Source organism: Lampetra fluviatilis, chromosome 11, assembly GCF_964198595.1.
Source record: "Lampetra fluviatilis chromosome 11, kcLamFluv1.1, whole genome shotgun sequence".
NCBI lineage: Eukaryota > Metazoa > Chordata > Hyperoartia > Petromyzontiformes > Petromyzontidae > Lampetra > Lampetra fluviatilis.
Window position 1 is genome coordinate 8796636 of NC_136285.1, and position 17526 is coordinate 8814161.

Genomic DNA, 17526 nt, shown 5'->3' on the forward strand with positions numbered 1-17526 from the left:
GCAATTACCAGCGAAACGTCGTACTCAAATTGTAAATGTTGTGGTTTCACGCTTCAACACACCCGTGGGCTAAAGCAGTGAACTATTTGTCTTTTGTCAACGTGACACTTTTTTACTGATTGGCCGTGTCGGGTGGTGGAGGGTTACGACACATTTATAAATAACACGATCTAAACCCAAAAAACGTTGATTATGAATAATATTGGTCGCGAAAGCCTACGTGTTAAACTGACAGTGGGTTTATCCGTTTTGCAAATCTGTGTAATTCTCTTGACTCTCGCCTCCAAAGCACTAGATTGTATGTGCCAACAAGCTTGCCCTAGAATACGAAGAAAGTGCAGTATTCCCAAGTATGTTGGTATTAAAAGGTTGAGTATTACATGGTACGTATTGCATAACTGAAACACAAAAACTCAAACACATCGTTGGTTTAAATAAGCCTTTAATTTACTGAAATTAGCATATTAATGTTACATGTCCATCAAAAATAAGTTAACAGATACCTACAAATGAACTTTTAATGCAAAACATCATTAACCTCTATCAAAAATCAAGTGTTAGCCAAATTAGTCTAAATTAAATGTGAATCGTTAATCAAATGTTACGTTTAAATCAATACATAATTCCCTAACCACAACATGTGTATATATACAATCAATCAGTAGATTAATTTGACCAGATTAAAAGAATATTTTAAACAATCCAAAAGCTATTATAGCACTCCAAATATATATTTTTTTATCACTTCTAATGCAATTTTAAACACAATTATGAAAATGTTGCCATCTGCTCTGTTTAAAAGTGCTCCATATTAGCTTTGGAAATTGTAATACTATTTCAAGATCCATACTCAATTGCTTTAAATAAAATGTACACACCAATACTGTATTGTTCGATATAAAATCCAGTGGGAATTGATCGATTTCAGCATCACCATATTATAAATCATTCTGAATCAAATTTATAACTGTAAACTATCCTGCTTATATTGTGGCTGTATTCAAATTGACCATTTAAAATTAGGATCAATAATGCTGCATCGCATAAAGGTGGCGTGTTTCAAACTTGATGTTGGAAAACCAAACCAGGTCGACGATAAGCCTCCCTGGGTCTGTAAGACCTCGAAAGTTACACAATAAATGTGAGCGTATTGTTAAAGAGTTTGAATGGCATATTATAACAGTTTAAACGCCTTGTTAATTGCTCTTTAAAACACATTCCAGTATCGCATTCTATTTCACAGGTAAAACTTGTTATAGATGTACATGTATGTGCTTACAACCTGTGTTTGGACATCACATCGGCAGCTTTGCTCAACTCATCGCACAGAGGACACACAATTAAATTACGTGAATGCTCGATTTCCTTTTCGGCTAAATCTGTATTCAACAATCATAAAGTAATGTCCTCTCAGCTACTAATAAAATGAGTGGATAATAAAACAGCTAATGTGTTGTGTGGAGCTATGTTAACCAGACCCACGTGTAGCACACATTTGCGCAGACTGCATTCAGCGCTCCAAACTCACTGCGTTAACGGCACATACACATCGATGTGCCCGTACCCTCAAACGGAGCTCGGTTGAATGTCCCACCTGCAGTGGAACACTGAGAGATCAACCGGCCTCAACTCGGGATACGTTGCCTTCCAAGGTGACATCTCCTTCAGCTTGAAAGCGACTCCCATAAACTGCCGTCATGAATACCAGCTTTAAGTCAGTCGAAAGCAACAACGTAATGTGTTCGGCTCAAATTTGTATACCACATGAAAGTAAAGTTCTTTTCAATTATGAATTAACCATTGTCAAGTTTAAACAGTATAGAAGCAGATCTTGGCCGTGTTTCCACATACGTTTTTTTTTATTCCACGAGTCTACTGGCTTTCAAAATGAACATTATCCAACGGCATTTGGTCGGATAATAAACCTCTTGACTTGGTTTGGATGTTCTAGGTCTCATCAGCAGTCCAGCGTGTTAAACACATTCTGCTGGGTTACTAAATTTTATTGTAAAGAGAACTCCAGCTAAACGATGGGGCCCTGTACAACAATAAATACCAATATTGATTACAAATGCATGCGTGGTTATGGAGCATTATGGTTAGAAGCATATATCAGCAGATCTCCGTTATGTCTACACATTCAGCATATTTCTTTAGTCCAAATAAGATGGAATCGTGACTTTTTGTAATGTACGAGACACGGCAAATACTGTGGTCTTAATCCAATATACAATACAGTATTAGAAAAAAAATACTTGTGTCGCTGATGCATTTCCATGAAGTGTGTTTTAATATTGACAGTTACCTCTGATCACGATACTATGGACTGACCCATGTATTCGACAAATGCAATGTGCACTCAAAATCATGTCCTTTGTTTTTTTTAACAGAACGTGGCTCAATAGCTCCGAGTCAAACAACTGATATAAAAAAAACGCCAACAATACATTCTAAACAAAAGTTACCAATGCAGTCATAACTCCATCTGTATTTAACTGTCAACCCTAGTGCAAACATCAGCTGTATACAGAGTTAGGGTCAGACCTCCAAGTCATTATTCCACAGGCTATTCAGCACAGTATATATTCAAAACCGTACTGCTTTCTTTTTAACAAAGCAATCGACACAAACCCACAGGAGCAGTCATTTATCCAACACCTTTTTGATATGGTTTTTTTTACTACTATATGAATGAAAAATATTTTTTTCAACATTTTCCCGACTTCTGACTAACTTTACACGCCATAAGAAACCAACTTTTACAAGTCACAGACTTGTAATATCAGTATGGATAAGTTAAATGCCTTATCCATATTTCTGACGACTACAATGCAATCTGGTCTCTTTATGTAAACTTCCGCACACCATGATGGTCATGCAGTTTGCTTGACCCTACTTCACACTGGTCAGTGAGGCTTGTTGAAGGGGGCTGCCTAGGTCTGGTTGAGATATCGCTTGCCCACTGATGTTAGCCATGGACGGGAATCGAACTAGGGTCGAGAGGCTGATAGTGCAGTGCGCTGATGACTGTGCCCCCCTCGTTCCACCCCAATTACTTTAATTATACATAATTAAAATATGCTGGCCTTGGGTTTTGATGGATCATTATAGTAATGCATGGACAGCCACGCATTACATAATACAAGCAAAAGCTAATGGTGTGAAACGAAATACTAACACACCCAACTAACTTGATAGCCTTCTGAAATCTCGCAAGTCTAAAGTGATCGCTGTAATACTACATCCATTCAAATATGATTTGCACTGCTTGTTAGGCACAATGTTGTATTTGTGGTATAGGTTAATAAAAAAAATCCTATGTACGTGGAGTTAACAAAAAGGTTTGCTTAACCCCCCCCTCCCCCAGAAATATAAATTACACAAACAATGACAGTTAATTTTTACCTCCAGTGTGCAAGTTGGCTCAAAATGTTTTTCAGTTGCCAATAAACGAAATGTGCTTATCAATCACTGATAAAACCTTGTTACTTTCCTTCGGACATGCTGTAAAATAAAACTAAACAATGCTGCTGCTCACAATGTGTAATTTGTTTGGCTGTCGGGGCAATGGAGGGTCTTAACGACACAAACCTAGCCAGATAATCACGTGGCTCATCTAAAAAAAATCAACGATTCAGAATATTAGCCATAAAAGCCATGTGTTCAATTAACATCGAGATTGCTGATATTCAATGTCAGAGTTAATTGTTTGGGCAGATTATTTGGCAGCAGCCCGAGTAACACTTGACTATAGTTACTTTTAAAGATGCATGCAATCGCCAGCTTTACACATGTAAACATCCCCCCACCCACTCCTTCTTTTGTAAAGGCATCAAGGGATGATTCTGCTGCGACACACTCGCAACAAATTGTATCGGTGATTTGTAACAATACTGCGTTCAATATTATACAGCAGTGGCAGGATTAAATGTTAGTAACGGCAGTTGCAAAAAATGTCTCCAAAGTAAAAATAAGAGTTCTGAAGTTAACAAAAAATATTATAGCCTATTGCACAGATCGGTTTCCATAGCAGTATACAAGTATGACCACACTGTTCCAGTATTGTATAGACCGAGTATTATGAAATGACTACATTGATAAGCCTACAATCGGGAGCTGCACTCTGCATATACGGTGGCTGAAGATTCAACGGAACTGTTAAATAGCTTGACGACTTGTGCATCTACACACGTGCACCATCACAATGATCATTTTCATACAACTAAAAGGCTGGCCACATGTACATAACCGTAGCCTTTTTTAACTTAGCAGTAGTTAAACATTGTCATATTTTACATGTTTTGTTTTCATTACAATTGTTATCAATAGGTAAGTAACAATACACTGTTATTTATTTAAGAAAACTATATGCCCATGTTAGAATAAGTTAACAGAGCAAATATTTTACACAACTGCACAGAAGACATGAGAAACAATTAAACAGCCTAACATACAAACACAGTCAACACTTGAATCGCACGGTGTAACATCGAATCGCTGGCGAGCTGAGCGTTACATGTCTAATATTGATAATTAGACATGAGGCAATTCTCCCCGGGGAAAGCATTTCAAAAGTCAAGATGCAGGGGCATAATTTTAATTCAAGAGTCAATATCGTTTATGACCGCCTCATTGGTAATTTCATATCTTAAATGCAGTTGTGCCTACTCCATTAGCCTAAATGGACAATCTGTCTATAATTTGCATATGACTTGCATACATTATCAATCAATTCTCATGCGCATGATTTAGCATATATCGTAACTGCAAGAATCGATTTTAGCGATTAATCGTGGCACGTCAAAAAAAATAAACGTCACTAACAACTTCACCCAGCGGAGGGCGCCACACTAAAGATGATAAAGACTTGCATCCGTTGCGTATAGTTCACGAAATAAATGTACAACCCAAATAAACGGGAGGGGGTCTAGCCCACCTTACCTCAAACATTTGTGAAAACCTGTTTCACTTCAGCCGACTGCATTGAAAACCCCCTACGGACAATCGATTAAGCAAGAATTATTTACTACTACGAACACAGATTACCGTACATGGGTTACACTCCAAGCCAGCACACAAATGGATATGGGATTGTATATGTAAATCAGACGGGGGGGGGGGGGGGGGTGAAAAATGTCGTCTTTGCCCCAGAGAAGAAACCATTACCACCATGACGTGGTAAATCTTTGGTGGTACCGAGAACTTTATATGGTCAATAAAGGTGAAACATTTTTATAACCCATTTAAATGACTAAGTTAACACATACATCAACTTTATTGGCCATATACAACAATAAACTGTACCCGTGATGTTTGCCTCCTCTGGCGGTAGGTATTACCCATGTAGATGATGGTGGTATGGACTTGTGATATGGACTTTGCCTATTCAATAATAAGAGGGTGTTGTCATTGCAGTATCATGTTATATAATTTACCACCGTTCAATGTGCATTCATGACTGAAGCAGCGCAACGACTCAAAAGTCAATTCCATCTACGCATGTTTGTAAGAATCCTCAAGTTAGACGGACACTCCAACACGCTTGCTTCTGAGATGTTGAAGAAAACCGAGCTGATCTTTCGACACCACTTCGTCCGATGTGCTGGGAAGCGGGAGCTCATAGCTAACAGATTAAGCATGTGAGATCACGATTCTTCCTGTCTATGCGAATGCGAGCGTGGGAACATCGTCATGGGTTGAAAGCAATGTGAGCACGCGTGGTCCCTCTCTCTCAAAGTGCGGGTAGTGCCAAGACAAGGAATGTGGCGATCACTCCAAGCAAAGCACACGGCATTGCGGTCAGTCTGGGCGAGCTGGAGTACGATCCCTTCTCGTCGCAGTACCGCCCTTTCCAGCCGGTGTAGCACTGACACATGAAGCCTGCCTGCAGCTTCAGCACGTCGGCACGCGACATCCTTCCCGAGACGGTGAACCCTGTTCATTGGCGCACAGTCGCACAGCAACACGTTTCAGAGGTTAACATGATAACGCACAATGTCACAATTACCGAATGTGAAATTGTACATGTTGCTTTGCATCTATTATTTATTTACATATCTAGCATGCTTGAAATACAAGAGGTACCTCTCAAAAGGTTAAATAGAAAGGAGCTGCACTTTGTAACTGGAAAACGCAGCTGCAAAACTGTCCTGCGCTTGTACGGTGACAGATTTGTTACATGCTTCACCACACTCAACGTAAATGTTATGAAAGTAGTGATACGTAGTGTTGTGGAATGCCTTAGAAGTGACACCACAAGCATTTCACTCAATGTCTCGATATGATCTAACTCAACCGGTGACTGCACTCCCATCGGCAATGCAGAGACGTGAGAGGTTCACTCTGTGCCTCGCCAACAACATAAACCTTCGTGACCAGACTGATCAAATTTCAGCTCGAAGGGATATTCTTAGACATGACTCTGCTCGGGCTTGGGTCTGGCTCACATATAAGCCAAGCTCATGCTTAACTTGAACCATGATTGAGCCACCACTAACTCATGCCACTTTGGAAGCAACAGAGCGGCTCAAGCCTGAGCTAGGCCACATTCGATTAGCACAGTCAGCTACGTACAGTGTGAAAGAAGTTCAACACTCGTACATACATTAAGAGGCCAAGCCAGGTGCGAGCCGAGACTAAGAAGTATTTGACTTCTAGATTTGAAGCTTTCGTGACTGCAAGGATTCATCGGTAAAAAACTTTACCGAAAAAACTAAGAGTAAGTATTTGACTGCTATAAATGTCCACGTTATAAGCCACTTCGTTGAGCTATAATTTGTGGTCGTCAGGTCGCTTCTGAAAAAAAGCGATGAAGCTCACTGGATTCTACCTGGTAAAATAAAAAAAGCTTCTCGTTTTATAAGAATGTACGGCCTTAAATGATAATGTCGGAGGCCGGCTGGCGAGCGTACCCTTTTGAGGCGGGCGGTTGCGCTGGATGCTGAAGCTGTTGGGGTTGAGGTGTAGGTAGGCGTCTGACTCGTTGGAGATGCGCTTGCATCGGCCCTGCGAGCCGCACAGTGCTCGGCTGCACCACGTGGCAGCTGCCGTCACGTTCACCGTGTACAGCCCCACCGTGGACGTGATGTACTCCTGCAGCTGCGTGCAGCGTGTCTGAAAGGAACACAGCAAAACTAAAACGTTAGCCGCGTGGTTCAGTTGCCGCACCATCAGCTGGGATTGTTACTCAAGGCTCTCCCCCTTCATAGTTTGCAGGTATCTGAAGAAAAACTTGGAGAAAGGTAGAGCTTCGAAGTCAAACAATTGATAAGCACATCTTGGTTCTCCAAACTCTTCTTTGCATGTTTTAGAATAATACTGGTGTCTTTCAATAAAGCAGTTACTTAGGAAATGTAATAACATAAAAAGCCCAAACAAGATTTTATACTTTCGATTTAAAGCTTTCGTGACTGCAGGGATTCATCTTCTTGGTTCTTTCGGTAAAGTCACGTAGAAGGGAAATCTAACTTAAAATCTAACTTATTTTTTACAATTCCTTTACGTATTCCAGTTTAGCTCTCAATTGAAATAGTATTTCAAAGTACAGCTGGCACGCACCTTTGACTGCGAGTACCTCTTGTCACCCCACAACACAACTCCTGCAGCCCCCATAGCTGCACTCTCCCCAATGCTCTGGATTAGATCCACCTGCACATGGAAACATGAACACAATGGAGCGTACATCGTCAGCATGGAATTTAATTAATGCTGCCCATGTAATGTTATTTATTATTGGGGGTTTTTTTTTACTCAGGAAAGCATCACCAAGTGTCAGGACTCTTTTTCAGGAGGGTCCTGCAAGTTTTTCACAGCAGGGGGACGATGTTGCATTGTGTAATCCAAATTGAGTATTTTGTGGGATATTCTTCAGCATTGGGATTAGCACAGTTGGCTATGTACATTTTAACATACATACAATACAAGTTACAATGTATCGTGCGAGAGGGAAACTGAAAAACCCAGAAGAAACCCAAGCCAAAGAGGGGAATCGTATACAAACTCCACACAGAACGTCGCCCGAGTCAGGAATTGGAAGTAGTAGCTTCTGGCTGTGAGGCAGAAGTGTAACTACTATGCCACCCTGCCAGTAAGTATGGCATTGACTTCATGCTGCCAATTCAGTGCTTTAGCCAGATTGTTCAACTGGTGACACGCAGGCCAGCGACACCAGAATCATAAACTTTATTTAGAGTGGAAGAATCCGATGGGCTACGAAGCTCTTTTTCACAGATGCCCAATAGACGCATCGGGATATCGATGAGAGATACATTTCAGTAAGATGTGAGAGGGATTAACTAGGGACATGAGAGACCTGAGGTTGAGAAGTATAGATTAGTGGTCATATGTACAAACACCATGATGTCATGTGATGGCTTAACGTCTGTATATGTGCCTCATGATGTTACAAGGTCTACCAGCACACTCATTATTGTGGCCTGTCAGAAAATATAGTTGACGGACTCTGCTTTAGGCAGTGCAACAGTTTGAATAAAGTCTGTTGTAAGAGTTTATTCATGATCAGATTAAAAGTTGATTAATCTTAAGTAATGTCAAATTAGGTCAATATTATAATGCAAGTAAACCATAAAAACTTTGTCTTACACTGCAATGAAGCAGAATTTTTTTCTAAACAATGTGTTTATTCTAGATTTGAAGCTTTCGTGACTGCAAGGATTCATATTCTTAGGTTTTATCGGTAAAGTCACGTAGGTAAAAAATTAAAATTAATAAAAGTAAAATAAAATAAAAATCACGTTTCGGAGGCAACACAAGCTTCCGTCTTCAGGTGGAACCGTCACAACCCGACAGCTGTATCAAGTAAATGAGAGATTACAGGAGATACCACTCCGTATACACTGAAAACATAAATTATAATTAATTGTAATAAGGCAGTAAGACTATGATATGTACTTAACAAAGGTAAAACAATGTGCTAGACTATAACATTTCCAATACATCCGTCAACACATATTTCTGACTGTCAAATTACCTCCGACTTATAGTCCACCATCGAGTTGTTATCGGAGTTGATGTAAACCAACTGCGAGTACACGTAGATGGGAAGGGAGTTGTACGGATCCGGCCTGGTGGAGACCCGCATGGCCTCCATCACGCGGTAGCGCACAAACTTGCGCCCGTTGGCGGTGGACTCGAGCGCTTTGGGCATGTAGATGGAGGGGAAGAGCGCCGTGCTGGCATTCCACAGCCAGTCCAGCTCGTTGTTGCGCGACAGCTCCACGTCGGGACACACGCCCGTGTACTTGTCCTCGCTGTCCTTGTAGTCGTGGTTGTAGCAGTCCGGGAAGAGGTAGAAACCCCACAGCACTTCGGGCCGCAGGTTCTTGCCCAGCTGTAGGGTCTCCACCATGAACTGCTGGGCCGCCGTCTCGAACTCCCACTGCGCCTGCTGGGTAATCATGACGTCCGTCCAATTGGGGTGCTTGAGGCGCACGAGGTCACGTGACCTCTGCCGGTACACGTCCTTCTTGTCCCAGTTGCGCAGCCACTGAGGCCGCCACATCTCCCAGTCGATGATGGCCAAGCGGCCCGTCTGGTCCATGGGGATGTACTTCTCGATGTCGACGAGGGCCTTGTCCAGGTGCTGCGTGATGCTGGTGTTCTGTGGGAGCCCGCCAAAGATGGTTTCCCCGTCGTCCGTGATGTAGGGGTAGATGCCGAGCCGGTCGGGGTAGAAGATGGTGACGTTTTGTCCGTAGAATCCCTCGTTTGGGGTCGAGTACATGTCGAACATGCTGAGGTCGAGGTCTACGCTGAAGCGCGACTTGCACTGCTCCGAGGGGATATTCCAGATGACCAGGAAGGGTCTGTCGTAGAGCAGGGGAGGGCTCGTGTGCACTCTCTCTTGAGCCATCACCTAGAGTTACCACAAGTCAAAGCCGGTTTAGAGCACAACGCACAAATAAAAAAACTCCTTTACCGCAATATTACGTAAGGAGCCCACAGCTTGTAAGCCATTTAAGGTTCTGACTGTAAAGGCAAAGAATATGTGCAAGTGGACACATCTTAATATGGGGAATGAAGCAGTGATTTTCCTATGCCTTTTAATACTTCAACACTTGTTGAGCACATACATCAAAATCTAATTAAGTATTACTTAATGAGCACGTGCAGCGGATTAGTTAACTACAAGTGGAATATTCTATTGGAATCATGGAATTTATAACATCCTAATTAAAAACGAATGCACATATCACAATACCACCGAGCGAGAAAGGAATTCAATATTAATTATAATACAGTTCCTCGCTTCCTCACCGTAACTGCCAACAAAAGGCAGAGGGTGGCCAGCAGAGTCATGTGACCCCGACAAGGACGCAGAGCTTCCATGGCCATGCAGATGGGCACGCGGCGTTTCAATCGCGGAGTCCTGAGCATCCTGCCGACACCTTTCCCATCACTGGCTGCAGCGAACAAGTCCAGGAGCAAAGTGGCATGTGAGTAGCGAAGTCAAGGGCATGTAGCCGATATGTTATTGGCACGTTTCCAAGACTGTGTGTGCGCATGTGCGTGTGTGCGCGTGTGCGTGTGTAGGCTTGTGTGTGTATGCATGGGTGGTGGTGCCATTGCGCAGTGCTAAGGCGTAATGCCCGACAAACACCGTGACCTAAAGTTCGATTCCCAGCGATGGCTAACATCAGTAGTGTAATCCAAACCGGTCCTGGGCCTCCCTAAGCTTGACTCAATCTTAATTGTATACCCAGTGCAGGACTGGGCAGAAAGAGGCAGCCAGGCTTCATGCTCACCACACCACCATCTCGTGCACCACGCTACCCTTCATAGATGCTCACAAACAGCACTTTGTTCAGTATATACGGCGGATAGTCTGTTCAGTATATACGGCGGATCTTTATCTTTGTTTAGTCTGCATATGTTTTTGAAAGCAAGATAAACATAAGCTCTATGTAACTTAGTAGGCTGAGAATCACCCATCTGTATTACACAAATAAGAATATCACATTTTATTTACACTTGAAAATGGGGGAGGGGGGTGACTTAATCTAGCAGTGAATTGGCAAAGGGCAGTAAATTATGATTATTAATAAAGAGGACGTCATTTATATATATATGGTATAGATAGTGTATTTTAAAAGCATCCCAATGTATTATATACATGTCCTATGTATTAAAATGTTGCTACTTAAAATATCAGCACTGAAAATTTAAGGCAGCATGCAGGGCTGTATCTTCTGGTTACAAGTGAAAAACTAATTAGATCTGTCAATCTCGCGTATTATAAACAGTGTGCACATTATTTTTTATTCTGCTGAATCACCGTACCACAATGATCAGAAACCTTACCGATGTCGGCCTTTTTCCACCGACAGGAAACCTAGGCACGCATTAATATTTTAAAGTGAAGCATTTTTTTTTAGGAATTGAAAGTACTTGTTCTTTATTTGTGGTTTAAAACATTGCTTAGCTAACAAACGTGTGTTAAGAGTGCCCATATGTTTGATATTCACTCACAAATCTTGACAATAGAAGCAGTTACTCAAAAGATGTAAATACCCGTGGCACTCAATAGCTTTGACCGCCAAGTGTGGTGCGTTGAAACAACACTTAACCCAATGAACTACGAATACAGAAAATGCACATTTCTAATGTTTCAAGACGATTCACCATCGCTGCGTTGATGTTTTACGTTGCATCGTGTCCTCTATTGCACATCACCAGGAAAAGAAAAAACCTTCCCCCACTGATAGAAAACACAATTGAAAACGGAACACAGTCTATAAATCATGAAAGACACAACGTATCAGTTATCTAAAAATGACACTATCTATTGGAACAATCTGCTACAATATAGGAAACATCTTTTATAGCTGGCAATGGAGAAAAATTAACAAGACGTTGTCAACAGGAAAACCTACGGGTTTGCAGACTGCTAACATCCCTGACAGCCACCCTTCCCATTTCCTGGCGCCTTCAAACCAACACGACTGGGCCTGGGTGGCTGTAACATATCTGCACCGTGTATCACAGCCGTATGACCACCGCTTACTGATCACAGTCGTTCATAATGCTGCATTGTATGATAACAGCCACAAATAAAAAGCAACGGATCTGGCATTTATGTTAAACAACCCGCAATGCTAGCGATCTCGTAAATAATCCAAATATAAGTAGGCTAGAGCCTGGACAGAGCTTGGATGGGTGATAAGTAAGCAGGTGTAATAGACACTGAGCATTAGGGGGCAGTGCAGTAACATCCATTGCTGTTCTGCACTCCAACAATTTTCACTGACCACTGTGGTAAGGAATGAACAAATATCCCAAGGTATGGCGAGGCCTTCATCCAATCCGGGCTGAACATATACATGTCATGTTAAAATCCCCTTGTGATAAGTATGCTTATGTATCCATGACCGCTAGAAATCCATGCCGGGTTGGTTTTTGAAGCAGGCTTTCTGCCCTATGATAGTGCTACTGGGCCAACTGACACAAAGTATGCTTGGGTAAGCAGGTCCACCAGGAGAGAACCTTCACAAGATACCAAACACGTTCACTTGCACTTACCTCGAAGCCAATCATGAGTATACAGAGCCAACATGGACGCAGGATACACATATCAATGGTGTCCCACGCTTAGACTAACCTTTGGGTAAAAATAAGGCTAAAATAAAACAATGCGTGTTATCTTGGGATATCCGAATATAACCGAGGCAGATAGTGAAAATGGTTAAGATCGCTTCCTGAGCAGCAGCAAAGGGTGCAGGGGGGTCAATCAAACGGACCTGCGCCGTGTTGCCAATCCGGACATAACAGGACTGTTCCTGGGCCGCCAAGTCTCATTCATGGTGGTAGTGGAAACGTATCGTGAAAGTAAAACCAGCACTTAATTCTAGATTTGAAGCTTTCGTGACTGCAATGATTCATATTCTTAGGTTTTTTCGGTAAAGTCACGTAGGTAAAAACATTAAAAAGTAAAATAAAATAAAAATAAAAATCACGACGGTACCACCTGAAGACGGAAGCTTGTGTTGCCTCCGAAACGTCGTGATTTTTATTTTTATTTTATTTTACTTTTTAATGTTTTTACCTACGTGACTTTACCGAAAAAACCTAAGAATATAAAACCAGCACGTTTCCCCGCACGAGAGTAGCATGCAGCCAAGGTTGGATCCGAACATACGATTCCTGAAGCCAGTAGCAAACCATTAAACTAACCTCTAACATTTTCTATACGGTATATATAAAACTTGCAGCTCGTTTGTCAATCCACTGCTGGATGGCACCCCGCACACCGTGGTCAGTGGTGGGGGTTGTTAAGTTACACTTCACCGCACTAGTCAGTGCAGTGTTGGTGAAGGAGGGGGAATCAAGACTGGGTCATGTATCACTCGCTACCAACATCAACCGTGGCTGGAAATCGAACTCATGTGGCCGGGTTCATAACTCAATGTAGTAACCAGTTTGTATAGCATGACCTTTTCATTTGATTGAGCTCAAGATATTTCAGTAATAACCAAATATCTTGGAAAAAATCCAAATACACTGTATAGTATTCATACTGGCAAAATCCCCTAAAGTAATGCACTCATTCATACTTAAGCAGTGAAAAGGAACATTTTTTTGGGTATTAACGCTAAGAATTATTTCACTCGAAGGAACAGTCAGGTTTTTCATGCACAATAAAGAGGTGCACTGTGCAAAAATTCTTGAGGCATGTGCTTTGTCTTAGTTATATTGTAGAGCCAAGTAAAAAAAAAGTTACGTGAAAAACGATTACATTGCACGGAGAAGTCTGCTCACCACGCTACTTTAAATGTATAAAAGCCACCGAGGTGCAGTTTAATGCCATCGACTCCTACAACTTAGCAGACATTAAATAAGCTTTCTGCTGATTGTAAACAGGTGGAAAGTGTTCAAGTTGGAGCCACCTGCAATCCAGCCATTTAAAAAACAAAAATCCAAAACCTTGAACACGATCGCCATCCTTCCAAGTGTAGTGTAATCACTCGCACACCCTAGCCAGATGTTATGGTTGGGAACCAGATGTTATGGTTGGGAATCAGATGTTATGGTTGGGAATCAGATGTTATGGTTGGGAACGTGCACTCTTTGCTAAAACATCTACCAACCTCACCACAATTGTTTAACAGATCCGACTGTTAATAAGGCTCTGTATGTCAAAACCAATTCAGATTTTTTTTTGTCAAGACAAATACTGCATTCAAATACTATATTGAAATTAATACAAATACTATATTGAAATCTCTATGTATTTACACGAGGAATTACAACATTCTGTTTAAACATATACTTTTTTATACGCTTGTATTTAACTCACTCTGTTGTTGTTGTCGTTGTATCCTCAAATCTTGTAACTCAATTTTAACCCAATTCCCAATGTGGTATCGACTGCAAACTTGGTATACTTATGTCATACTAATGACAATACTATATTCTATCATGAAACATAAAAAATGTACATTTTTAAACATTATTTTTTGTATGTTATGTTTAGGCTTGGGTCTAATTGCCCACGGCCCCTTACGTTATGGCAAGTTTTGGGGCCACTTCCTGGAATCGTGGAGTTCTTCCATTACTAGGACATTTCATAAAAGCGTGTTTAAAAAAAAGTAGTTTTAAATATTACTTATTAAGCGAGTGAGCACATGTTATGAACAACAAACTTGGACTTTGAAAAACCGGTAGGTACAGTTCAGTTGCTACACATACACTTACATGCATGCCTGGGGACAGAAATTAAGCATCCACTGAAACACAAGCTGGCAATAATAATGTGACAATGGAATACGATTTAACCAGCTTTGCATAATGTGTGCCAATGACCAAATCACCACAATGCCGCCCAGACTCTTCACATCTCAGAAGCTAAAGCAGGGTACACGAGCCTGGATAGTGCTTCTATGGGCAACCACATTAAGTCAGAGGTTCCTGGAGGTTGCTGCGGGGCTATGTTGTCAGCAGAGGGCAGTAGAGGAACATTCATTGTTGAGTTGTACCAATCTTCAACATCTACGTTCCCACGCTGACCAGAGCGATGGTGTGCGGTCAAATAAACCCCACCACCCTTATGATGATTTCAGGAAGGGGCCCTCGACCAGCAAGATACATTGACACAAATTACTGCACACATGCACGTGAAGAATATGCATTCTTTACGTTATAAATGAGACCAGAGAATAGGTTTTCCCCTCTTTTCTGGCAACAAAACAGGTGTTAAGATGTCACAACACCAAACTGAAATCTTTACAAGGAATCATGTCTGCATTAACCACAATACTTGTGGTCAGAATGCAAACAAAAAACATACTCTGATAATATATGCATTGTCCTTGAAACTGATTGGTCCACACCAGAGACAGCTTTCTTTTGAGCCGAGTCTCAAGTGGTGTTAGACCAGAGGACGCCATGCGGAACTGCACAGTGTAAAAGAGTGGAAATGGAGAATACAGTAACTAACATTTTTAGAATAACAAATTTTTAGCCAGATTAACACGCATTTTGTTCAAGCAAATGTGTGAACAGGGGTTAAGTGAAGCGATAACCCATGGGCTTGAGCGCCCACTGAGATAAATCGGCATTTTTCACATTCCGTTCTATGAGGATGTAACCTGCGATAATGAAAAAAAAAATTCCCAAACACATTTTTCGATGCATGTATTGTCAGCATAATAATATAGTTACATTTTTCCGAATGACTACCTGTCAAAAAGAACATTAAATTAAGCATACAACTAAAATTGTGTTTTCCAGTTAATTAAATAAACAACGATTCAAGCTGCCTAGACTTGTACATCACCACAAACATAATTACCATGAATGGGGTGCATTGCAGTTTGCATTTAATACCAGAAAAATTATGAGTCAAAGGTCGGCGTTAGAAATACTGCAAAAATGTGAACAGCCCCTTTAAGATGAGCACACAAGCACACCGTGCATCTCATTATATAAGATGTATACATTGGGGGCGAGGGGAAGCTGGGTGTTGGTGGCTATGCACGCCGGTAATCATGCACTGTGGAGATGAGTGTTGTTGGATTACACAAGTGTTGTGAAACTCCCTTCCCGTGTACGTCAAGGTGTCGTAACCATGGCTTAACATAAGGCGGTACAGCATAATACAGACAAATCTTCATCTGGTTCACCTGTGTGGGATAGAGTTTTGTTCACCCTAAGTGACTTTACCAAATAAACCTAAGAGTATGAATCCTTGCAGTCAAGAAAGCTTCAAATCTATAATTAATGTATGGTTATCAATTGTATTTAAATGTAATTTTGTTCAACTGTTTTCTTAAAAATAAAATGATCCACAGCAAGTTCGCTAAACAACTTTGAGATACCTGTAGGAGGGACACCTGGAAAACACAGGAGCGGTACATCCGGGGCAGTCATTGAAGTCAGATCAGGACTCAAGATGAAAGAAAGAGGTGGGTGAGAGCAGATTGAAGCACTTTGGGAAGACTGAACTTAATAATAAAAGGCAACATTCCAAAGTGCCAAAACAAGAACGTTTTGTTGAACAGTGTATGTTACCAGCGAGGATGTATGGATTATAAACATGGTCACGAATGAACGATAGCTGAAAAGTAGACAAAGAAGCACGAAGGTCCATGTTTTACTTTTTGGAAAGTGAACGTTATAATCGCTTTTTTTTAAAAAGTGGGAAGTGTTCTACAATATAGCAATTCTCTATTGAAACAGAACATCATATACACGGATAATAATTTTCAAACATGTGTATTTTATCATATCAGAAGCAACGCAAACCACACGATTGGTATTGTACTTTGAAACTAAAGACTGCCAAGTCATTTGGGCCTAAACTGATATGCACTGTAAGTGATTTGGTAATGTTTCCTTTAATCAATTAATTCCAGATTTTCAGGTCAAATGGAGTAAACAACATGAAGTCATTTATTTGTATTCATCAGCTGACCACTTTGACGTCTCATTTGTCACTTGTGCACCGAGTACTTAATTCCAAGAAGCAAAACCCTCGACTACTAAAACCACACACTGCTGCTCTGTTCAAGCGACTTTGTGAACAGGGGTTCAGCAGAGAGCACCAATAGTACCAGTCCCTGCTTAGATAGCTTAGTATTTTGCACATCTGCAATGTGCGCCAGTACTTTTAGCAATACCCAGGAATACCCTGTTCTAGATTTGAAGTTTTCGTGACTGCAAGGATCCATACTTTTTGTTTTTTTCGGTAAGGTCATGTAGGTAAAAAATAAAATAAATTAAAATGAAAACAACTAAATTAAATCACGACGTTTCGGAAGCAACACAAGCCTCCGTCTTCAGGTGGAACCACCACAGCAAAATTACTATTTATTCACTACAGTAATTTTGCTGTGGCGGTTCCACCTGAAGACGGAGGCTTGTGTTGCTTCTGCAACGTCGTGATTTAATTTAGTTGTTTTCATTTTAATTAATTTTATTTTTTACCACGTGACTTTACCGAAAAAAACAAAAAATACCCTGTTCTTTAGCAATACCCACTGCTGTGTGGGCTTTTAGCAGGACTAGGTAATG

The 17526-nt window shown here is 41.0% G+C and overlaps 2 protein-coding genes across 4 annotated transcripts in view; one reads left to right on the forward strand and one right to left on the reverse strand.

Moving 5' to 3' along the window:
* Positions 1 to 431: 431 nt before the first annotated feature.
* LOC144934773 (hyaluronidase-2-like) overlaps positions 432 to 17526 on the reverse strand; it is a 38839-nt gene continuing 21744 nt past the window's right edge. For 2 of the 3 annotated variants that reach the window (XM_078860904.1, XM_078860905.1), the window contains exons 3-7: positions 10276 to 10417; positions 8990 to 9874; positions 7558 to 7647; positions 6912 to 7113; positions 432 to 5934 (exon numbers count right to left, since the gene is read on the reverse strand). In XM_078860904.1, coding sequence (XP_078717030.1) covers positions 5732 to 5934; positions 6912 to 7113; positions 7558 to 7647; positions 8990 to 9874; positions 10276 to 10417 — 1522 coding nt within the window. In that variant the 3' untranslated portion in view covers positions 432 to 5731. Of the gene's footprint in view, positions 5935 to 6911; positions 7114 to 7557; positions 7648 to 8989; positions 9875 to 10275; positions 10422 to 17526 lie in introns of all 3 variants that reach the window. The other variant, XM_078860906.1, reaches the window with a different exon arrangement.
* LOC144934774 (actin nucleation-promoting factor WASL-like) overlaps positions 10371 to 17526 on the forward strand; it is a 56427-nt gene continuing 49271 nt past the window's right edge. The window contains exon 1 of the mRNA XM_078860907.1: positions 10371 to 10454. The gene's annotated coding sequence lies outside the window, so the exon portion shown is untranslated. The remainder of the gene's footprint in view (positions 10455 to 17526) is intronic.